Here is a 24,523-nt window from a genome sequence, read left to right on the forward strand (position 1 = left end):
AAGTTGTATATTATTAAGTTAGGCATGTATTTTTCATATGTCTCAGTAGCAACACACTTAAAATTGTCATTGTTGCTGTGGAAAAATTAGTAGCCCCATTGGCTAGCACAGGGTTAGCAGCTGGCACCCCAGCCTGGCTAACATCTAAATGGGTTTACCTAACTGGGTACTATAAGGTATCACGTTGTTGTGGTATTAAACCTGACCTGATGCCCAGGTCGAATTTACAATTAAAGAATTGAAACTTGTAGAAATGTGTTACTCTGTGACACAGCTGGTCCAGTAGCCTCACATGGGCACTGGCCTACAGATAGTTTTCTGCCCACCTGGGGAGGAGTGTGAACTACTTCTAGGCTAGGAACAAAGGCATCCGGCAGAAGGACAAGATGTTACCTTCCATTTGCAGGAAGCCACTTGGGGTTGTTAGCCCAAAAGGTGAGCTTCAATGGTGGACTAATGGTAATGACACTACCTAGAGGATGGCTTTTGTTCATGCAGACAAGGAGGAGACAAGGCCAGATAGGGAGGACCAGTGTCCAAACCGTTTTGTCTATGGACGTGTAGTCCTTATGTAGCCACACCTCTGGGGTGGACTACCAAGCTCTTCACAGCTGCAGGAAGGTCACAGTATTTTGAGAGTGGCAAGGATATTGCACTCTGGGTTTGCCAAATGCTATACATTGCCGGAACTTTGGCACCATAGAGGAGGGGACCAAGTAGCCCATGGGATAGTGATCCCCTTGTTCACGTGAGGTACTCTACCAAGAAAAATATAGCACCCCTGGCTCCCTGCTTCTCAGTGCTCATTGGATTTGGGGAGAGGACTGAAGAAGGACTGCCCTGTTGCCCTTGGAAGTGCACGAATAGAGGATGCACCATCAGAAGGACTGCACCTGCTGCACTAGTGACTTTTGAACTGTGCCTGTGGCTCCTGGCTTGGGGAAATGTTGATTCCGGGCCCCAGATGAAAGCAGGACTCCAAGATTAAGTTTGCTGATACCCTGGAAACAACTTCAGGAAGAAACAAGCTGAAGAAGCCCAAACCAGCAAGTTAGTAGCAACCACAGAGGTTTTGCCACTACCTGCCACCAGGCACCCCAAGAGAATAAAGCAAGATAGCCAAAAGTTGGACTCGTGTTTACTGAACACGGGAGTGCTATGTGACTCTGGGTTGGTTGCCCCAGATGGACACTTGCCTCCAATAAAGGGCTGCCCTGACCATTGTTTCATGATTGGTAGTCCAGCTGCAATTGGCCTTATACTGTTACAAAGAGGGCTTTGTGGGTCCCCAAGTTTTGTGGCCAAAGTCAGCAGTGGACTGAAGAAAAACCACAAGGACACCCCCATCAACTGCACTGCAACTAGAGAATCCTTTAAGCAACGTTTCTTTTTTATTCCCAACATCAGGACCAATCTATTGTCATTTATAGCAGTTGGGCCATAAAGGTTGGAACAGGGCTAGAAAATGCCTGTGACTGCTCAAAGTAGCCATACCGGTCCCCTAGACCTCTGTCTTGTCAGACGTGGTTGCCTAAGTCAGGCTGGAGTTGCCAAACAAACTCTTTCAAACTTTTCAAAAGTTTAGAAACATTTTGTTGACCAATGCTTGTTTGCGGTTGAATTCAAAAGTGATATCTTTACAGATCTGGATCTCTGGAACCCTGTGATGGATTCTGCTCATCAAGGTCTGTAGACATTCATAAAAGTATACCCTATTTTTATAAATTGATGTCCTGTTTCTTTTGTGTTGTGTGACTTTCTTATTTCATTCTTTGCTACTAATAAATGCTTTACACTAAGTTTCTTTGCACAAGCCTTGCTGCTTGAAGCCGTAACTACCCAAATCCTCACACATACAATGGTAAAATGACTTGAATTGATTGGGACTATCAAAGGTAGATGTGAACAAAAGGGGAGAAGCACTCACCAGAATCCAGAGATGATGATGAATAAAAAAGGGTCAGGCAAGAGTATCTCCATCCATGAGCAGTACTCTGTGGAAGAGGAGATAGCACTTCAATTGAAGCAGACAAAATGAGGAATTTACGTGTGCAACAGCATAAGCTGAAACAGGGAGCATCTCTGTAAAGACAGTGGCAGATCCAGGCACCAAGAGGTGAGATGATAAGTCAGTTCCATAAGGAGGGCACTTCATGATGAAGTGTATGAGTTACTGTGCATTATGCAGCTTACCTTCATGAGTAAGCATATGGGCCAGCTAAACAATTCTCCTTTAAGCTGTACATATGGCTTAATATATGAGACAGAGTTGTCATTTGCCCAAGCTGAGACAACTTACATACACAATATGTAGTGATACTTGTAGGAAGTTGGCTCTGTATGTGCTATTTCAAAGTAAGGAATAGCATGCACAGAGTCCAAGGGTTCCCCTTAGAGGTAAGATAGTGGCAAAAAGAGATAATACTAATGCTCTATTTTGTGGTAGTGTGGTCGAGCAGTAGGCTTATCCAAGGAGTAGTGTTAAGCATTTGTTGTACATACACATAGACAATAAATGAGGTACACACACTCAGAGACAAATCCAGCCAATAGGTTTTTGTATAGAAAAATATCTTTTCTTAGTTTATTTTAAGAACCACAGGTTCAAATTCTACATGTAATATCTCATTCGAAAGGTATTGCAGGTAAGTACTCTAGGAACTTCAAATCATCAAAATTGCATGTATACTTTTCAAGTTATTCACAAATAGCTGTTTTAAAAGTGGACACTTAGTGCAATTTTCACAGTTCCTAGGGGAGATAAGTATTTGTTAGGTTAACCAGGTAAGTAAGACACTTACAGGGCTTAGTTCTTGGTCCAAGGTAGCCCACCGTTGGGGGTTCAGAGCAACCCCAAAGTCACCACACCAGCAGCTCAGGGCCGGTCAGGTGCAGAATTCAAAGTGGTGCCCAAAACACATAGGCTAGAATGGAGAGAAGGGGGTGCCCCGGTTCCGGTCTGCTTGCAGGTAAGTACCCGCGTCTTCGGAGGGCAGACCAGGGGGGTTTTGTAGGGCACCGGGGGGGACACAAGTCCACACAGAAATTTCACCCTCAGCGGCGCGGGGGCGGCCGGGTGCAGTGTAGAAACAAGCGTCGGGTTCGCAATGTTAGTCTATGAGAGATCTCGGGATCTCTTCAGCGCTGCAGGCAGGCAAGGGGGGGATTCCTCGGGGAAACCTCCACTTGGGCAAGGGAGAGGGACTCCTGGGGGTCACTTCTCCAGTGAAAGTCCGGTCCTTCAGGTCCTGGGGGCTGCGGGTGCAGGGTCTCTCCCAGGCGTCGGGACTTTAGGTTCAAAGAGTCGCGGTCAGGGGAAGCCTCGGGATTCCCTCTGCAGGCGGCGCTGTGGGGGCTCAGGGGGGACAGGTTTTTGTACTCACAGTCTTAGAGTAGTCCTGGGGTCCCTCCTGAGGTGTTGGATCGCCACCAGCCGAGTCGGGGTCGCCGGGTGCAGTGTTGCAAGTCTCACGCTTCTTGCGGGGAGCTTGCAGGGTTCTTTCAAAGCTGCTGGAAACAAAGTTGCAGCCTTTCTTGGAGCAGGTCCGCTGTCCTCGGGAGTTTCTTGTCTTTTCGAAGCAGGGGCAGTCCTCAGAGGATGTCGAGGTCGCTGGTCCCTTTGGAAGGCGTCGCTGGAGCAGGATCTTTGGAAGGCAGGAGACAGGCCGGTGAGTTTCTGGAGCCAAGGCAGTTGTCGTCTTCTGGTCTTCCGCTGCAGGGGTTTTCAGCTGGGCAGTCCTTCTTCTTGTAGTTGCAGGAATCTAATTTTCTAGGGTTCAGGGTAGCCCTTAAATACTAAATTTAAGGGCGTGTTTAGGTCTGGGGGGTTAGTAGCCAATGGCTACTAGCCCTGAGGGTGGGTACACCCTCTTTGTGCCTCCTCCCAAGGGGAGGGGGTCACAATCCTAACCCTATTGGGGGAATCCCCCATCTGCAAGATGGAGGATTTCTAAAAGTTAGAGTCACTTCAGCTCAGGACACCTTAGGGGCTGTCCTGACTGGCCAGTGACTCCTCCTTGTTTTTCTCATTATTTCCTCCGGCCTTGCCGCCAAAAAGTGGGGCCTGGCCGGAGGGGGCGGGCAACTCCACTAGCTGGAGTGTCCTGCTGGGTTGGCACAAAGGAGGTGAGCCTTTGAGGCTCACCGCCAGGTGTGACAATTCCTGCCTGGGGGTGGTGTTAGCATCTCCACCCAGTGCAGGCTTTGTTACTGGCCTCAGAGTGACAAAGGCACTCTCCCCATGGGGCCAGCAACATGTCTCGGTTTGTGGCAGGCTGCTAAAACTAGTCAGCCTACACAGATAGTCGGTTAAGTTTCAGGGGGCACCTCTAAGGTGCCCTCTGGGGTGTATTTTACAATAAAATGTACACTGGCATCAGTGTGCATTTATTGTGCTGAGAAGTTTGATACCAAACTTCCCAGTTTTCAGTGTAGCCATTATGGTGCTGTGGAGTTCGTGTTTGACAGACTCCCAGACCATATACTCTTATGGCTACCCTGCACTTACAATGTCTAAGGTTTTGTTTAGACACTGTAGGGGTACCATGCTCATGCACTGGTACCCTCACCTATGGTATAGTGCACCCTGCCTTAGGGCTGTAAGGCCTGCTAGAGGGGTGTCTTACCTATACTGCATAGGCAGTGAGAGGCTGGCATGGCACCCTGAGGGGAGTGCCATGTCGACTTACTCGTTTTGTCCTCACTAGCACACACAAGCTGGCAAGCAGAGTGTCTGTGCTGAGTGAGAGGTCTCCAGGGTGGCATAAGACATGCTGCAGCCCTTAGAGACCTTCCTTGGCATCAGGGCCCTTGGTACTAGAAGTACCAGTTACAAGGGACTTATCTGGATGCCAGGGTCTGCCAATTGTGGATACAAAAGTACAGGTTAGGGAAAGAACACTGGTGCTGGGGCCTGGTTAGCAGGCCTCAGCACACTTTCAATTGTAAACATAGCATCAGCAAAGGCAAAAAGTCAGGGGGCAACCATGCCAAGGAGGCATTTCCTTACAATACTACACCTAGGATCTCAATTAGGGTCTGGTGTGTTATCTAAAGGACCAGTGATTTTACCTTGGAAAGTTCCAGCGTAAGCATTACCTTTAATTGGACAAAGGCAGAATCCATTCTAGGATAAGTGAAAGAAACAATGGTGTCATTATCAAACAATTTCTGTAATTCTTTGTCTCTGTCATCCAGTTCAGAGGGCTAATTTCTCCGCCTTTCCAATATTCAGTGCCACACATCATCTGAAGGAGAATGATGGCCTTCCAAAGCAAATAATAACTAGATGTCCTTCTTGAGTAAGAAGCAGCAGCTTGAAGTCTTTATCAAGACTGCAGCCCTTCAAAACTTTATTAGATGCTCCTTTAACGTCAGATGCAACTCCTTCAAAATACCCTTCTTAAAGTTGAGGAGTTGTGGTTTAAACATTTAAATATATACTTTTGCTACTCTAATGAATTGTGCTTGTTTTCTATAGGATAAGTAAATATGCCAATGATAGCACATGATGATGAATAAATGTCTTGCCTATTGAAAACTCAGAAAGCCAACATAGTATGCATAGGTACTAGCAGTCGCTGTCAAGTAAGTCAAGTGCTTTCAAACATATTGTTGGCATACTGTTTTGTGAATGGCACTTTATTTGTTTGCCAGTAAAGAACCTGCTGCCTATTGCTGTAGGCATAGTTAGGAAGAAACAAAGTGCAAAAACAATACTAATAAACAAAGCTATTTGGTGGAACATATATGTATATTACACAGCTGTTACGACTGTGTTGATTTTTGTTTTGCTAATAACTTTGAGGCCATTTGATTAATCTTCATGAAACTTTCCATAAAAAATGGTTATGCTCACTCAGCTCCTAGAAGGTTTTGGAGTGATCTGTCAAGTGGGGGATGAGATAAAGGGCGGTCCCAAAACACATTTTCTAAATACACATTTCCGTAGGAGAAAGGGGCAGTCAAAAAATGTGTGTTTTCCCATAGGAGTTTTGAATACTACTATAGCCCGAACCGCTGGACGGAATTACACTAAATCTGGCAGACTGGTAGGCTTCGGTATGCAGATTATGCTTTTGGATATTTCGTGCAAATCGGTTCAGTAGTTTTTTGGACATTAAAATGGAAAAACAAATTATATCTAGGGCTATGGATCCGTTGTGACGTTTTCACAATAATGACTGCAGATTTGTGAATGTGCACGCCAACAGGAATGCTGTAATTGGCTGACCGCAATCTGACTAGAAAGTTGCAGCCACCATTTTTGGTAACAGGACATGGTCTCTAGGACTGGAAAATGAAATGAAAAGTGGCATAAGGGGTCAGACTGGAGGTACCGTGACTCCAAGGCTGTGATATAGGGATCTTTGAGGGTAAAATTATGACCTTAAATTTATTTTTTTCATGACTCGTGATATTTGCTTGGGTGAAGGCTGTACATGTGTGGGTTTAGGTGGTTATAGGGGATTGGCTGCAGGACCTTGCAGCAGGCTAGGCACTGCCACCTACTCCTTCCACCCACGGCCAAAGGCCATGCGTGGCATGGGGTTGGGTGGTTATAGGGGTTGGCTGCTATAACGTCCCTCTAACCTTTGTTTTTTAAGTGAGATATATATATATATACCCGGGAATTATACATTTCTGTTGGAAGAGGATAGCTTGGGGAGCATGCACAATTTTCGAGTACATGATGTTTTTGTGTGAAGCAGTGAATTGTTGAATACATTTAAAGGACAGCTGGTGAAGTGGGTGGGGATGGAGAGGCACGGGTTCCGATAAAGAGGTAGCTGCCTGATAGGGGGACCTACTCAGGTACCATCAAGGATGCATACGCACAACAAACACTTAGGCCTTTATTACAAGTGTGGCGGGCTCAAGACTGCCACACTCGCGATGGCGGTCAGACCGCCACAGACAGGGCGGTCCAACCGCCCTATTATGACCGTGGCGGGGCTGCCACGGTCTGACTGCTGACACCGCCAGATTACGAGTTCCCATCTGCCAGCCTGGCGGAATGGGGGTGTTGTGGGGCCCCTGCACTGCCCATTCACTTGACATGGGCAGTGAAGGGGCCCCCATGCACAGCCCTGTCGCACATCCCACTGCACAAATTACGGGCAGTGGAATGCGTGATGGCTGCTGCTGCACCCGCCACACCGTCACATTGCAGCCGGCTCGATTACTAGCTGGCTGCAATGTTACAGCCCTGTTTCTGCCCGCAGGCCCAATGGGAAACTCAAAATAGGGCCAGCAGGGTTTAGCCCGCAATGGTGGTATAGTGGCGTTATGAGATTGGCGGGCAGCCTCGGCCGCTCTCTAAAATCATAATTAAGCCCTTAATTCTGGTTGCATAACAAATTTAGGCTAAGTGGGGGTGCAGGATTTTGGGGACCGTGTATCCCTTTCTGTTCGCATCTTTCTTTTATTCATTTTGTACCTTGTTCTTGCCAGTATTAGGTGCCAATGAGGGATTTTCTCACGGAGCAAGATGCTAAAATTGTACCAGACAACCGGCAATGCTGCTCTAGGATGGCAATTTCTTTTGACCAAACACTGAGCAAACATAGGCACGAAGCTGTTCAATTTGTACCACCACAGTTCTTCAGATTGTTGCAGGACTTGGTAATTGGTATTTGATTTGGGTTAATTCTACAGTGTGGTTTATGCTACAGTTCTTATCACCATTTTTATCTATGGACGAATATTGCTATGGTTTCTTTTATCTCCTTTTCTTTTTTGATTGCTCTGCACCGTGGGCAAACTATAGCTACTCCACATATAAACATTTTTATGTACAGGCTATCTTTGTTGCTGTGTCGTAACTAATAATGTCACATTTTCTGTTTCAAATGCTTGGCTTCCAGGAGCACCATATTGTTCATTAACTTGTCATCTTCTCTATTTTATATTTAAAGTTTTAACTATGAAATGTAAAAATTGGTTAAATATATTGTAAATTATTTTAGTTAACTTGAACAATAAAGACCACTTACTGCAGGGGCTCTGATACATACTGTTTTTATGATGATTCTTGCATAGAATGCAAAAAACTGCTGTAACCATTTATAGGTTCAACACTTTTCAGTTAGAATTTATTTGAGTTAATGAAGTTATACATTTTTATAGCTAATTATGTTTTTCCATAGGGACAGCTTAAAGCTAGTATACTAATGTTGCTTAGATACTCTGTGAAGATGATTTCACTTGGCGGTAATCACAACTCTGACCCCTTTGTATACCACATTGCAATAGCTCACAAAGGTTGCCTTTGTTATGGAGCTCATCTTTTTCCGTGTACAATTCGTAAAACAGTCACACTTTGTAGTGGTGAGTCTTATGGATTTAGCACACGAAAACGTTTGGAAATCCAGAATAAATAACATCAAAATACCACTGAAACAACTATCTTTTAAATATTAGGGCATGGGGTAAAACTAGGAGCCGAGCCGTCACAGTTTCATCCCTTGTTGAGCCATAAGTAACGAGGCTGTCTTTAGTTACTGTAGCATAAAATTACAAACCACTGGTTCCTTATGTATAGCTGCAAGAGAGGGTTTGTGCACAAAGTGTTCTTAACTCCATCCTCATGAGTGATGGTCACTCATAACAACTCAAAGCTTGGAGTGTCAGGAGCAAAGTGGTTGGCATGGAAGCAAAATATGTCGTAATCGCTGTACCTTGACGTCTCTAAATGCTGTTTGTGATTTTCCAAATGTTTGTTTAGGAAATGGTGGATGATACTAATATCTACACAAACCTCTACTTTATCTTCACTACGGACCCAGAGAACCTGAGGGCGATGCTGCGGACCAGCAATGTCATCAACTGGAATCAGTGCCTGCAGATAGAAGGTAGGGGCAGTCGAAGTTATGAACTGGATATCGGTGATTGTACTGGCGATGATACCAATAATATGTTTTGACTTGTTTCCATAAATAGTGATTTTTCTTGGTTAGCGTTAACTTCTGTCATAGATCACAATCTTCTGAAGAACAATAGCTGGCAGGACACACTTTTGCGTTTTGCAGAGGAGTACCAAATTTGAAAGTTTAGGAACCATGGAGGCAAAACTTCTGCTGAAGTATACATATATTCTGTCTCTATTTCTATTTATTACTTGATGAGGTACCATCATGAGTTGGAAGAGGAGCACCTGATTGGGTTATTGCTGTGGAGGGGGTGTGTTTTTGTCCTAAGGTTAACTAAAGTCACTAATGCAGGTCCATTAGTTTAATTGGTCTTGTGTTGCTACATTCAACATCTCTAGACTTCAGCCACCATTGGTATGTTTTAGCTCAAGAAATAGCACAGTTACCCAAGTCACTGTGATTTACTCTATACTTGTCACCGTGGTTATGTGGGCCAATATCCTACCTTAATCTGTCTCATAAACTGATTACAAATACCTAGGTTATTTGTGCAAAGGATGCTGGGTTACCTGTAACACAAAACAAGGCACTGTTTATGGTTCAGAAGCCTGTTGACTGCATGGTATATTGCTATAGTGTCTAGCACTAAACAAACACATTTTAAACAACCAATCAACATACTTACCTAAAAACAATTAAAAACAGTGTACATAAAATACCCTATTAGTTTTCAGGGAATACAGAGAGTATCCTGTAAGCGTAAAAGAAAACCCATAAAGAAACATAAAAGAACCATAATCAAAAGGAATTCTAACAGCTAATATATATAAGGCCAACTCACAGGTAAAACACTCAGGGTCTCATTATGAATGGCCTGGAGTAATATTTCCAGAGGCTATATTCCTCCTGGTCACTTCAAGTTAGGCAGTGTCTCCGGGTCTTGAATTAAAGAGTCAGCAAATACCATGCTCAATAATCCCAGGTCCTCAAACTCAATGTCCAGATTTTCTGATTCCTGGGAGATACTTCCTCACAGGTAGAACAGAAAGGCCTGATTCACAAAGGTAAACTTGTACTTTAGTGTGGGTTTACAACTTTTTGGTATTCATGAACAAAGCTTACTAGGAGTCTCCACACTCATGGTGGAGACTCTGCAAATAAAAGATAGGACAGACCTATGTTTTTAAGTGTGGAGTTTCCGCCAGGAGTGCTAAGACTCCGCAGTATTAAAGATACCACTAGTAAAATTTGTTACTGGATACCAAAAAGTAATTAACTCACACTAAAGTGTAAGTTTACCTTTGTGATTCAGGTTCAAAGAGTCAGCCTGCCACCTTAATTGTTGGAAGCCAAGAACATCATCTGTGGAGCCCTCCAAGTACCCTCCCACAGCCTGACCTTATTTAATATCTACATGACCACCCTGGCTGACCTCATCAGATCACACAGCATCAACATACTTTTCTAGGCAGTCTTTCTCTTCCTGTTGGACAAGGCTCCCTAAACAAGAATCAACTTTTCCACCTACATGACCTCGGAAACCACCTGGATGAGATCCAACTGCCTCAAACTCCACACAAGTGAAACTGAAGTGGTGATCTTTTGAAGCAGTTCTCTGCTGGGAACTCTATCTGGTGACCATTAAATCTCAGCCAACACCTACCACCACCAGACATGGCAGAAACGTAGCAATCATCCTGGACGACAAGCTTGACATGATAGCCCAGGTACATAGAGTGACCTCCACTTCCTTCTACAACCTGAGGATGCTGCAAAATGTGGCTACCAGAGAACACTGGGAAACCAGTTACACAAATCTTAATTACCAGCAAATTGGAATACAGCAAAACACTACACAGGAATCATCAAGAAGCTTCTGGACAGACTCCAAACTATCCAAAATGCCAAAGCAAAACTCATCCTAAACCTACCTCGCCACAAACACTTCACCCTACACCTCGAAGAGCTCCACTGGCTCACCATGCACTAACGCACTCAGTTTAGACTTCTCACAAACACATGGAAACCTCTACACAATATTAGTCCAGCCCACCTCAACAGCCGTATACACTTCCACCTACCACACAGGCACCTTTGCTCAGCTGGATTGCCATTAGCACAAGTACTCTGCATCCACAAAATCAATGCAGAAGGCACGCTTTCTCTTACATTTCCCCCAAAGTATAGAATGACGTCCCACATCACATCAGAGCGTCCTCATTGCTTCTCAACTTCTGCAAGTAGCTGAAGACCTCGCTCTTCGATTAAACCCACCAAGGAGATAGCTTCCTACCCACCTGCAAAGTGCCTGGATACCCTCACAGGTGATTAGCATGCTATACAAATAATCATAATATAACATTACACCTCAGGCTCACAAGTGCAGCTGGAGGAGCCTAGGGCGCCAGTAAGTAGTTATAGTCAGGAGCTAGTTTCCATAAGAAGAGCAGTTTTGTTTTGCCAATAACTTTGGCGCAGCCACTTGACGAGTCTTCATGAAATTATTTATATACTTATAAATGCACACATATATAGAGTAAATGGGTACATGAATTTCTTGAGGGCTGTGATGAGTGTAGCAAGTGGTGGAGTGTAGAAAGTTCCCCATTAGCATGTGAGGAAAGAGCATTTATAGCTCACCCCATTGAGAAAGGTGGATGAGGACTGGGATTAACAGCTCCTCACAGCCCCTCCAGCTACACTGGCCAGGCCTTGCGGCCAACCCCCTATAACCATCCAACCCCGGCCATGCATGGCCAAAAGGTCTGTCTCTCTGGGTGTGAGAATAGTTGTGAGAGGGTGTCTCTGGGTGTGTCTGTCTGGGTGTGAAATGAGGGTCTGAGTGGTTCTGTGACTGGATATGTGATGATCTGAGTGTGTCTGTGAGTGGGTGCATCAGTGTGTGAGCGGGTCTGTGAGAGAGTGCATCAGTGTTAGACCTGACAGACTTAGGGTGGTCATCCCCCAACTTTTTGCCTGTCTCCCTCCACTTTTCTGACACTGTTTTTGCTGGTTTTAGGACTCTGCACACTTTACCACTGCTAACCAGTGCTAAGGTGCATATGCTCTCTCCCTTAAAACATGGTAACATTGTTTCATACCCAATTGGCATATTTGATCTACTTGTACGTTCCTAGTAAAGTGCACTACATGTGCCCAGGGCCTTTAAATTGAATGCTACTAGTGGGCCTGCAGCACTGGTTGTGCCACCCACATAAGTATCCCTTTAACCATGTCTCAGGCCTGCCATTGCAAGGCCTGTGTGTGCAGTTTTACTGCCACTTCGACTTGGCATTTAAAAGTAATTGCCAAGCCCTAAACTCCCCTTTTTCTACATATGTCACCCCTAAGGCAGGCCCTAGGTAACCCACAGGGCAGGGTGCTGTCTAGGTAAAAGACAGGACATATACCTGTGTGTTTTATATGTACTGGTAGTGAAAAACTCCTAAATTCATTTTCCACTGCTGTGAGGCCTGCTCCTTTCAAAGGCTAACATTAGGGCTACCCTCATGTACTGTTTGAGTGGTAGATTCTGGCCAGAAAGGGGTAAACAGGTTACATTTAGTATGGCCAGAATGGTAATACAAAATCCTGTTTATTGGTGAGGTTGGATTTTATATTAAGTTCTTAGAAATACCACTTTTAGAAAGTGAGCATTTCCCTACACTTACAGTCCATCTGTGCCTTACAGCCTGTCTCCAATCCAGGTCTGGGCTGGCGTGGTTGACAGCTCCCTTGTGCATTTCACCCAGACAAACACAGGATACTTAGTCACACCTGCACTCATCTGCATACTGACTGGGTCTTCCTGGGCTGGAAGGGTGGAGGGGCCTGACACTTAGATTTCAAAGGCTAGTGGCCTGCCCTCACACAATGGACTGCCAAACCCCCTACTGAGAGCCTGGCAGACTGGCCTGTACTGAAAGGGGACCTTGTCAACTTCAAAACCATTCTTTGAAGTCTCCCCCACTTTAAAGCACTTTTGGGTATATAACCTGGGTCCCTGATCCCATCAACTCAGACACTTTCTGGGACAGACACTCTGAACCAGAACCTGCAACCTGCTAGAGGAGCTGCCTAGCTGCCCAAAGGACTCACCTGGACTGCTTTGCTGTGAAGGACTGCTGCCTTGCTGTTGCCCTGCTGCCTTGCTGGCCTCAGGCTCTGCTGAGAAGTACACTCCAAGGGCTTGGATTGAGCTTGCCTCCTGTTCCTGAAAGCTCGGGGCCAAATAGACGTCTGCTCTTCAAGGAAAGTCCTTGTGTGATGGAAATCAATGCACAGCCTGCCAGACTCGACGCACAGCCTGCCCAGTGGTGAAAGAATCCCCCATCGCCGAACTGGAACGACGCAGCCTGGCTCCCCGAGTCGAGATCAACGCAGCGCCTGTGTTACAACCGGAACTTTGACATACAGCCTACCGGATCAACACATCACCGAGCCGGAACGACGCAGCCTGACTTCCTGCGTCAGAAATCGACACAGCGCCTGCCGTGCAACAGAAACTCCAACGCATAACCATACCAGATCGATGCAGCACCTGTGTCTTCATCCCGCACGCCCAGGATTTCCACGCATCGTCCCTGGGCGTCAAAAGACCCCGCATCGCAGTGAGGATCCAAGTCTGCATGCCGTAAATTGCTGCAAAGCCCTTGCAGCGTGGGAAGAATCGACCCATCATCTGTGCATGTCAGACAATCCGACGCACACCTTCCTTTTTCCACACATCTCTTCCTCTGTGGCCTTCGTGCGTTTAATTTTGACGCATACCAGGTACTTTGTGCTCACAAGAGACATTTGTTGAGGTTTAAAGACTTAAGACTCTTCTTATCATTGCAAAAGTGATATTTCAACTTGTGCTTATCAAATCCTGATCATTTTGACTTTAATTTACTCGGATAAATATCTTATATTTTTCTAAACCTGTGTGTTGTATTTTAGTGGTGTTTCACTGTGTTATTGCATGATTTATTGCACAAATACTTTACACATTGCTTTCTAAGTTAAGCCTGACTGCTCAGTGCCAAGCTACCAGAGGGTGGGCACAGGATAGTTTGGATTGTGTGAGACTTACCCTGACTAGGATTGTGGTCCCTACTTGGACAAGAGTGTATACCTCTGCCAACTACAGACCCCATTTCTAACAACCAGTGTCTGTGTGGATTTGTGAGTGGGTGCATGAGTGTCTGAGTGGGTCGGTGAGTTTGTAAGTGAGGATCCGAGTGGGGCTGGTAGTGGGTGCATGAGTGTATGAGTGGGTCTGTGAGTGGGTGCATGAGTGTCTGAGTGGGTCTGTGAATGGGTGCATCTGAGTGGGTCTGTGAGTGGATGTGTCAGTGTCTGAGTGGGTCTGCGAGTGGGTGCGTCATATTCTGAGTACGTCTGCGAGTGGGTGTGTCAGTGTTTGAGCGAGTGTGTGATTGTGTGCGTGAGTGTCTGTGTGGGTCTGTTAGTGGGTGTGTGAGTGTCTGAGTGGCTCTGTCAGTAGCTGCATGAGTATCTGAGTGCTACTATGAGTGAATTAATTAGTGTATGATTAAGGGCCATGTCCTGTTACCTAAAATGGTGGCCGCTTTCTGGTCAGGTTGCAGCCAGAGAATCACAGTATTCCTTTTACTGCACTCATTTGCAAATTTGCCATGACAGTCGCAAAAACATTGCGACGGACCGTGGCCATAGATGTACAAGTTTATTTCCCCTTTTATATCTCAGAAACTACTGAATGGATTTACACCAAATAACAAAATGCATAATCTGTGTATTGAAGCCTACCGTTCTGCCAAATTTGGTATAATTCTGTCCAGTGTTTCAGACTGCAGTTGTGTTCAAAACTCCTACAGGAATTAACATTTTTTGACTGTCCCTTTTTCTCAACCCCCGCTTCACAGATCACCCCGAAAATTCCCCTGCGCAACAAGAATCACCGGCACACTTTTTTGAGAAACTTTTGTGAAGATTCATCCAAAAGTGCCAAAGATATAGGCAAGTCAAAAAGCACTTTTCCTAAGGAAACATGGTCCTAACTATAATTACCTACTGTGTGTATATATATATATATATATATATATATATATATATATGTGTATATACATATATATATATATATATATATAGAGAGAGAGAGAGAAAGAGAGATACTAATATCTGTGTATATCTATCTCCATATATATATATATATATATATATATATATATACACACACACATAGATATATATATATATATATATATATACACACACACATACATACAAATATATTACTTTAACAAACACTAACCCCTAAACTCAACCACCCATAAACCTTAAGCTTACCCTTACCACCCAAATGCCCATGACCACCCTAAACCCTAAAAATACCCTTACTACCCAAATACTGTTACCCGCCCTAAACCCTCAATGCCCTTACGAGCCAAATACCCTTAACTACCCTAACCCAAAAAATACCCTTAACGACCTTAAACCTTAAATGCCCTTACCATCCAAATGCCAATACCCACTGTAAACCCTAAAGATATACTTACCACCCAAATAACCTTAACAACCCCTAGACCCTAAAATCACCCTTCTCATCCAAATACCCTTACCACCCAAAAATACCCTTACCACTCAAATAGCCTTACTCACCTTAAACCCTAAATGCCTTTCCCATCCAAATACCCTTACCCACCCTAAACCCTAAAAATATCCTTACCACCCAAATACTCTAACCTATCCTAAACCCTAAACACCCTTACCACCCAAATACACTTACCCACCCTAAACCCTAAAAATACTTTTACCACCCAAATACCCCAACCCACTGTTAGCCCAAAAATACCTTTACATCCCAAATAACCTTACCCATTCAAAACCCTAAACATACCCTGACCACCAAAATACACCTACTCACCCTAAAACCTAAAATCACCTTTATGATCCCATACCCATCCCCAAACGCATGGTAATGACTGTGTGGTAAATGTTGTTTCCTATTATATATGTGCAATCAACACTAAATGCAGTACACATTTATAAATGAAAAATATGCACTCAAGGCATGGATATACAAATATATGAAACACAACGGGGATTCAAAAGCAGAGAATTCAAAGATCACATCAAATCTTGCAATTCATAGAATAATTCTTCAGTATCAGATGATGACTCATGCCACCAGCACTTACAGCCTAACACTGTTAAACAGGTTGATAGGTGGACCCACATTTGCACTACAGTGTGTCTCATATAAGTGTTCTTTACTCCATAATTGTGCTTGCAAATAAAGAAAACTCAGGGTCATGCTTTTCGCAGCATAAAGGGTGATGCCACACAATACTGGACTCCCATTCAGGCACTAACAGGTCTGTGTTAGACTCCTTGATACATGGAACGAGGGGTCCTAGGCACCACAAATTGGCCACACAGCAGATTCAACAGAAGCTGAAAACAAATGATGGATGCCACAGAGCTCCCATCTTCCTGTAGGCGATATTTTTGTCACGGACCCCAAAAATGAACAGCATGTCCTTTTTACCACCTATCTTGGAGGCAGAAAAAGGTAGCACTCACTGAGGCAGGTGGTATGTTTTATGTAATCAGGCATTTCACCTCTACACTGTAGTCAACCTATCAAAAAGGACTACGTGTCCCATGAACCAACAGGAGTCTTACGAGATATGCTGAAGGTGGTGGCCATCTTGAAGAAGAGGATGTCAATGCCTTGTGGTCTTAAGTCTTATTCCTAAGTAAATGTGATACATAGGTACTGAGACGTAACTTGTTGCTGAAATCCTGTTGTCACGTCTTCCGTGAAATCAACCAAGATATCTGGGAACTAGAAAGTTATCTTGCAGTGAATATTTGTACACTTATTTGTTTCACAAGGGATCATTCATAAAGGTTCTGAACTTTGTAGCACTTGCTTGTTTTGAAAGGATTCATTCATTGAAATTACAAACTCTTAGCACTTGTTTGTTTCTAAAGGAATTGTTTCTATAAATTATAAACTCTTTAACACGTTTGTTTCAAAATAAGTCGTACATACGAATTACAAACACTTTACAACTTGCTTCTGTTTCTTAACAGTCATCCATCACATTATGAATTCTGTGCAAACTGAAGTAGAAGTATATCAACACAGATTGCATGTTATGTTGATAGCAAACAGAGCAAATAGATATAATACCAGAGTTAGAAACCACACATGCAATACTGGATATGTTACAGTTACCAACTATCATCTTGAACCCCAAGTTTTAAAGAACACTCTCATGGTTAAAACATCAAAGTTCAAACCATAGCTATACTAAAGCTCTTCTTTGCTTTTTAGATATTAGCTCTCTAGTAATTCAGATTGTGCCTAGCTGTGCAACCAAGCATGAGACAATACCCAGTGTCTTGGTTTCTCAATCTTCATTTTGCCTCATTCCCCTTTTCCTAGGCCTACTGTATATCTCCACAACAGTGTTATGGAGGTTGCTGTGCCAGATCTAGATTTCTAGGTTAGTGCACTGTGATAATATTTCTAGAGACTCAGGCCCTTGCCGCCTGCCAAGTTGAATCCGCCGGGCGGCCGCCAATGCAGCTGCACTCCCGCTGGGCCTATTTGGAGATCCCCGCCTGCCGGCCCAGCGGTGATCTTGGCCGCAACACGGGAGCCGGCTCCAAATGGAGCCGGTGGTGTTGCGGCTGTGCGACGGGTGCAGTTGCACCCATCGTGCTTTTCACTGTCTGCATAGCAGACAGTGAAAATCTCCATGGGGCTGTGGCAGGGGGCCCCTGCACTGCCCATGCCAATTGCATGGGCAGTGCAGGGGCCCCCAGGGGCCCGCGACTCCCCTTTCCGCCAGCCTTTTCATGGCGGTTCAAATCGCCAGGAAAAGGCTGGCGGGAGGGGGACTCGTAATCCCCTGGGCAGCGCTGCTTGGGATTTAAACAGCCAGGGCAAAAGCAGCGGGAAAACGCCAGTCCCGGCGGTGCGACCGCGTGTTTTCGCCGTGGTCGTATATCCCAGTGAAGCACTGCCAGCCTGTTGGCGGTGCTTCTGACAAAACAGCCCTGGCGGTCAAAGACCGCCAGGGTTGTAATGACCCCCTCAGTCTTCTCATGACCATCTGGCTTTACATGAGAAATATGAATGGAATGAACAGTAGACTAAACACAAATATTTTCTGCCAGAAATCAATAGGAACTGATACCTTGTTCTCCCTCCATATCTGTCATTACATAGAGCACAATTGTCAAGATACTCTGATAGCATAATTATTAGAAACTTGGTCATTGGTTGAGGAGAGTAGAAGCATCACTCAGGCAGCAACCACAAGCCATGTCAGGGTAAACCACAAAAAGTTACTAAATTAACCTGTCCTTAACCTTCTGGAAGCTTGGTAAAAAAGCAGTCAAGCTTAACTTAGAGACAATGTGTACAGGATTTGTGCAGCACACAAACAGTAATAAACGGTAACAACAGCGCAATAAATCCCATACCAATTTAGAAAAATAGAGTACATTTTAATAAATAACATGACACCAAAACATACTAATTCCAATCAGTAGAACCAGAGTTATAAATTTTGTACGTTTTTAGTGAAACCTCACCCCTAAAAGATCAAAGCGCCAACCACAGATTCATGTGCGACCAGGGCAAAGTCAAATGTTATTGCGCCCACAATGGAGTGTGGCTCGAATACAAGGTGTGGAATGGGCCTTGATCTTGTCTTACCTTCGGACTTGGAAGAAATTTCAAGGAAGTGTTCTAGAGAAGGTTGAGTCTCAGCGGGGCAAAGCAGTAAGCTGTCACCACAAGGAGGTTGTCAATAAAGGAGAGCCGCTGGGGGGTCTCAGTTAAGCTGTTGATGATGGCAGGAAGAGTTCCGGTTGGGAAAACCTGGATTTCAGGCTGAGGTGATCGTTAATGGGGTTGTTAATGGGGTGATGGTCAATGTGAAGCCCAGTGAAATGTTTTACCTTCGGATGTGGACGTTTTTCTGGAGCTCAGATTCACTCAGCAGGACAAAGCTGCAGGCTGTAGTCGAAGAGGGCTCTACAAGGCTAGATACCACGGCTGCTGCGGAGAACAGTGTTGCGGGAGGTGCAGCGAAGTCAATACCACATTGCACCTTCGGTGAACCTACTTACAGGTAGGTAATGATCACAGGTCTGTTCTCACAGTATTTTTTGGTGAAATCTTTCTAACTCCCACATTTGAGATTCTAATAGGAGGAGGCCACTCCAGCACCACACCAAAGGCCCAAGATGTGAGGGGCACCACTTGGATGACTGGGCTCACTTCAGCAGAGGCTAGCAGCAGGTCTCAAGAAGCTTGTTATATCTGTGTACTCACGCGGGACACCAGCCAGCTCACCCTTGGAGTCAATCTGGTTGTCCTGGGTAAAAAGAGCAGGTTCAGTCTTACTTCAGACAGCAGGGCAGCAAGGTAGTCTTTCTAGCAGCAAGAAAGCAGAGTAGTACTTCTGCTAGCAGGGCAGTCTTTTTTCTGAGTCTTCCACAGGCTCTGGAGTGTACTGCAGAGGGGGTTTAAGGTCCAAAATATAAACCTGGTATAAGCATTTGCTTGTGGCAGTGCACCCTGGCCTACCCCCGCATCTGGTTCTGGAAAGTTCCTCTCTTCTCCTGTCAAGGCTCCAGTCTGTCTGTGGTGACAATGGGCTGGAATCAGGTTCCTTTGTTTATTGGAGACAAACCCCTTTGAAGTGCATGTGAGGCAGGGTGCAACTCTACCTCCAGACATCCTGGCAGGATGACCTATGCTGCCCACATCTAGTCCCCTTTGTATCACGGTCTGGGAGGAATACACAAACCCAAAGAGCAGAGTCATTCTCAGTCATGTGACCCAGGACACTGGCAGAAGGCACAAATAGTAGAAAAAGAAAGTGCCAACTTTCTAAAAGTGGCATTTTCAGAACTGTGACTTTAAATCCAACTTTACCATTAAAGGGAGTTTTAAATTACAGTTCATTTGAGTCTATACAGCAGATCTCTACCTTCTCCCAATTAAAAGTTAGTACGTTTTAAATGTAATAATGTAACCCAGTGTTAGCCAATGAGAGTAAAAGGCCTTACAGTAGTGGAAAACATTTTTAGGAGTTGTTCACTACCAGAACATGTAAAATGTAAACCTATATGTCCTACTTTTTAAATACCTTGCACCCTACCCTTTGGGATTTTAGGACCTACCTAAAATTTAAACCAGGTTTAGGCCTGGTAAGTGGTTTATTTTGGCAGGATGTAATGGCAGTTTAAAACTGCACTACAGGCTGCAATGGCAGGACTAAGACATTTAAAATGCTTTTTGGGTGGTTGGAACAATGAATGCTGTTGGCCCACTAGGAGCAATGAATTTACAGGCCCTGGGTACATGGGCACAGGTCTGCAAACCCATTAGATAAAAAAGTCCTACAGGACCAAATGGGCAAAGTGTGGTCATGATAGACCAGACTGTCTACGTAGTAGTGCTTTGTGAACGTGTACAAGGATGCCCACATTTCTGCCTGACAAATGTCCAGCACAGGACCTCCACGAGCTAACACAGTGGTCGCAGCCTTGGCTATTGTGGAATGAGAAGGGAAAGCCCTTGGGGTTTGCTTCTTGGCCAATGCATAACAGATTTTTATGCAGAGCAATGTCCATTATGAGATGGTGCATTTCAGCCCTGTCTTTCCCTTCTTTGCCCTGATGTGCCCAATGAAGAGTTGATCATCCACCTGGAAGTCTTCAGTACAATCAATGTAGAACAACAATGCTCTTTTAGGGTCCAGGCAGTGTAGTCGCTCATCTTCTTTAGATGAGTGAGGCAGAGTGTTGTGTTTTGATCGTGATCGTTCTGTAGAACGTGCGGGTCCAAACATTCTGGGGAAGACAGTTGCTGCTGCCTTTCCAGAGTGGCTGGACGCTAGGTCGCTTTGCTGAATAAACTCTTGTTTATACTTACTTCTGGAGAGAGGTCGTGATTCCTTTCACAACACAGAGCAAAGAAGGTAGGCACCCTGATATTCACCACCTTTGGAGGGCAGGAGGTACGTGTTCTCAGAACCAGTTTGTCTGGGTAGAAAGTCCTGCAGGGAGGGTGCACAGAGAGTGCTTGCAAATTGCTGACCCTCCTGGCTGATGTTATGGCCACCAGAAAAGCAGTTTTAACGGTGAGCAAATGTAACGGACAGTTGTGCAGCGGCTCAAATGGTGAGTGCATAAAAAATGTTAAGACCAGATTGAGGCCCCAATCAGTCAATCAATCAGGATTTATAAATTATGGCTAATCACCCGATAGGGTATCCAGGCGCTTGCAGGTCCCGGAGACTCATTAGAACAGCCAGGTCTTGCGGGCCCTTTGGAATTCCAGAAGTGAGGTGATGGTATGGAGGTGTGTGGGGAGATTGTTCCAGGTTTTTGCTGCAATGTGAGAGTAGTGTCCTCCACTTCTTCTTTGGTAGATATGGGCAGAAGGGGGAAGTGAAAGGGAGGTAGAGTGTAATCTTCTCATCAGCTGGTGTAAGTTCAGGGGTTGGTTAATGTACCCGGGTCCTTGGTTGTGTAGAGCCTTATGTGCGTGGGTCAGCAGCTTGAATTGGCATCTCTTCTGTAGTGGAGCCAATGGAGTTGCCTGAGGTGCGGTATGATGTGGGTTTGTCAGGGAAAACTGAGGAGGAGTCTGGCTGCGGCGTTCTGTATGGTCTGAAGTCTCTGTAGGAGGTGCATGGCAATTCCTATGTAGAGGATGTTGCCATAGTCCAGTCGGCTGGTGATGAGGGCTGTGCCATGGTGTGTCTAGTGTGTAGAGGTAGCCACTTGAAGATCTTACGTAGCATGTGCAAAGTGAGGAAGTAGGCGTAGAAGATGGCGTTGATCTGTGATTTCATGGTGAGCTTGTTGTCAGTGATGATTCCGAGGATTCTGGCATGGCTGAAGGGAGTGGGTGTGGGTCCTAGGTCTGATGGCCACCAGGAGTCATTCCATGTGTTGCTGCTGTTGCCAAAGATCAATACTTCAACCTTCTGTGTTCAGCTGCAGGCTGTTGTTCTTAATCAAATCACCAATGCTTGTCATGCATCTGTGGAAGCTGGTTCTGGTGGTAGAGGGGTCCTTGGTGAGTGAGAGGATGAGTTGGGTGTCATCTGCGTAGGAAATTATGTTGAGACGGTGGAATCTGAAGATGTTGGCCAGCAAGGTCATGAATGTGTTGGGCCCTGGGGGGGCACCACTGGTGTCCTGCTTGGGTTCAGAGATGAAAGGTGGGAGGTAGATCTTCTGGGTTCTTCCGGTGAGGAAGGAGGTAATGCATCTGAGTGCGTGCCTTTAGATGCTGATGTGGTGGAGTCTTTCGATCAGCATGTGGTGGGAAACAGTGTTGAAGGCTGCTGAGAGGTCAAGGAGAATCAAAGCCTCTGTTTGCACTTGGTCGAAGAGGGTCCAGATGTCATTGGTGGCTGTGATCAGGGCAGTTTGGATGCTGTGATTTCTGCGAAAGCCGGATTGAGAGGTATGTCATAAGCTGCCTGTTGATTATCTTTTCAAGTACCTTCACTAGGAATGGGAGCAGGGAGATTGGCCGGTAGTTTTTGGGTTAGCTGGGATTGGCGGATGGTTTTTTTGAGTAGTGGTCTGACTTCAGTGTGTTTCCAGGTGGTGGGAAATTTTACAGTATTGACTGAGGTGTTGAACAGGGTAGTGAGTTCCTGGCCAATCCTTTGGTTTCCAAGGTTGAAGATGTAGTGCGGGCATGGGTCAGAGGAAGCTCCCGAGTGGATGGATTTTATGGTGGAGGTGATGTCCTGGGTGGAGAGGATTTTCCAGGTGTTCAGTATGTGGTTCGTGTCAATTATGGTGGTGGCGTGTCTGTCGAAGAGATAGTTTTTAGTATATGATTGGTTTCTTGTCATAGAAGTGACACAGCTCCTGTGAAGGTGTGATGTTGTTTTCACTGGCAGCTGGGTTGGAGAATTCCTTAACGATGTTGAAAAGTTCCTTGGTGTTGTTGGCACTGGTTTCATCCCATTGAGGCATAATGAATGATTTTGGAGGGAACATATGTTAGAGTCCTTTGAGAAACAGAGTTACAACAGGAGACATTAACAAACAAGGTTGACCCAGCAACCACAAGAAAGCAAAAATGGAAAGGGAAAAATAGGCAGGAGTGCTAAGACTCTGGCACAGACAGTATGAGAATTAACATGAGAGTGAAAGAGGATGTATGATCAAACCTTCCCAGTTCCTCTATTAGCATGACTGTGTTAACTGGAAAATGGCCAAAAGCAAGGATATAGGTGTGTGTGAGAAATAAATACTTCCTGCCTCTCGCCACATTATCAGTTAGAAGGAAGTACCTCAGTGTCCCTCCCTTTCCAGTCTTTAGATTTCCCTTCTTTCCTTCATGGGATGAGCTGCGGCAAAGACCATGCAGACACAGTTATGTTTTTCTGTGTGTGATTATGGAGCAGAAAGGGGGCTACGAAATCTAAGAGAGACAAGCCTAGAGAAAGGGACTCCTGCCAATGCAATGGAAAAAGCATGTGAAGATATTTGAAACAATAGTATGGAATCAGTAGTGATGATGGAAAAGGACTTTTTTTTGAGGAAGGTATTTTTGATCTATTACACTTAACCAATTTGAGAAAAAGATTAAAAGATCCAAAAACTAGGATCAGTACATAACAATTGCCAGTATTTTTTAAGTGATATGAAGAATTTAATAGGTGTAAGCAAGAATCTCAGGTCTGGAAATGAAGCAGACCCACAATAGACTCTATTACTAAATAATTCACTTGCGGGACAGAGTTAGGATTTCTACCCCCACTTCTCCTTGCCACTTTGACTATCCCCCAAAATGACTGGACTACTTTAGAAAGATGATGACAATAAGGAGGAAGTTTTGCGTGTACTGTGCTTCCCTTTTCTTACAAGAAACACTATGCCAGGAAACAGGACAATTGCTGCAACACACCTTTTGAGAGAGGCACAAAGAAATACCATGGAAGCGTCACAGCAAGCAGGATAAGATGGGAAGCAGGCAGTGAAGTGCTAGAAGGTGGTGAGTAGATCAATGCCGACTACACTTCTCCACACTCTTAGTTTAGACCCCGAGCCAGTTATATTCCCGCTAGATGCATTTGGGGCCGAGGCAGTACCCCGACCATTACCTCCGCAGAGTGCTTCCTTGCAACCCCAAAGCACACAAAAGGACCTTTCTCCTGCCGCACCTGCAACTTCTCCTGCGACAGAACGGCGAAGCCAACAACAAGAACCTCCAACACCAACCACCTGAACTGCATCCTCATCAACACACGCTCCGCACGAAAACACGCCATCGAACTCTGGGACTTACTCGACACCACTGCCCCTGACGTGGCCTTCCTGACCGAAACCTGGTGGAACGACTCCTCGGCCCCGGACATCGCAATCGCCATACCGGAGGGATACAAAATCACCAGAAGAGATCGAACCAACGGAATCGGCGGCGGAATAGCCATCGCCCACAAGTCTACCCTCAAAATCCACACCCACACGGACGACACCCTCAAGACAACCAAACACCTCCACTTCCAGATCCACACGGACCCCAACACGACCCTCAGAGGAACCCTCATATACCGCCCTCCAGGACCTAGAGCTCCCTTCAGCTACACCGTCGCAGACCTCGCGAGCACCCACGCCCTCGCGTC

The 24,523-nt window shown here is 45.2% G+C and overlaps 1 protein-coding gene across 1 annotated transcript in view; it reads left to right on the forward strand.

Annotated features, from left to right (window-relative positions):
• LOC138288460 (glycine N-acyltransferase-like) overlaps window positions 1-24,523 on the forward strand; it is an 87,059-nt gene that overhangs the window by 17,874 nt on the left and 44,662 nt on the right. The window contains exon 4 of the mRNA XM_069230016.1: window positions 8,726-8,852. Within this exon, the coding sequence (XP_069086117.1) occupies window positions 8,726-8,852 (127 nt within the window). The remainder of the gene's footprint in view (window positions 1-8,725; window positions 8,853-24,523) is intronic.

Source organism: Pleurodeles waltl, chromosome 4_1, assembly GCF_031143425.1.
Source record: "Pleurodeles waltl isolate 20211129_DDA chromosome 4_1, aPleWal1.hap1.20221129, whole genome shotgun sequence".
Taxonomy (NCBI): domain Eukaryota; kingdom Metazoa; phylum Chordata; class Amphibia; order Caudata; family Salamandridae; genus Pleurodeles; species Pleurodeles waltl.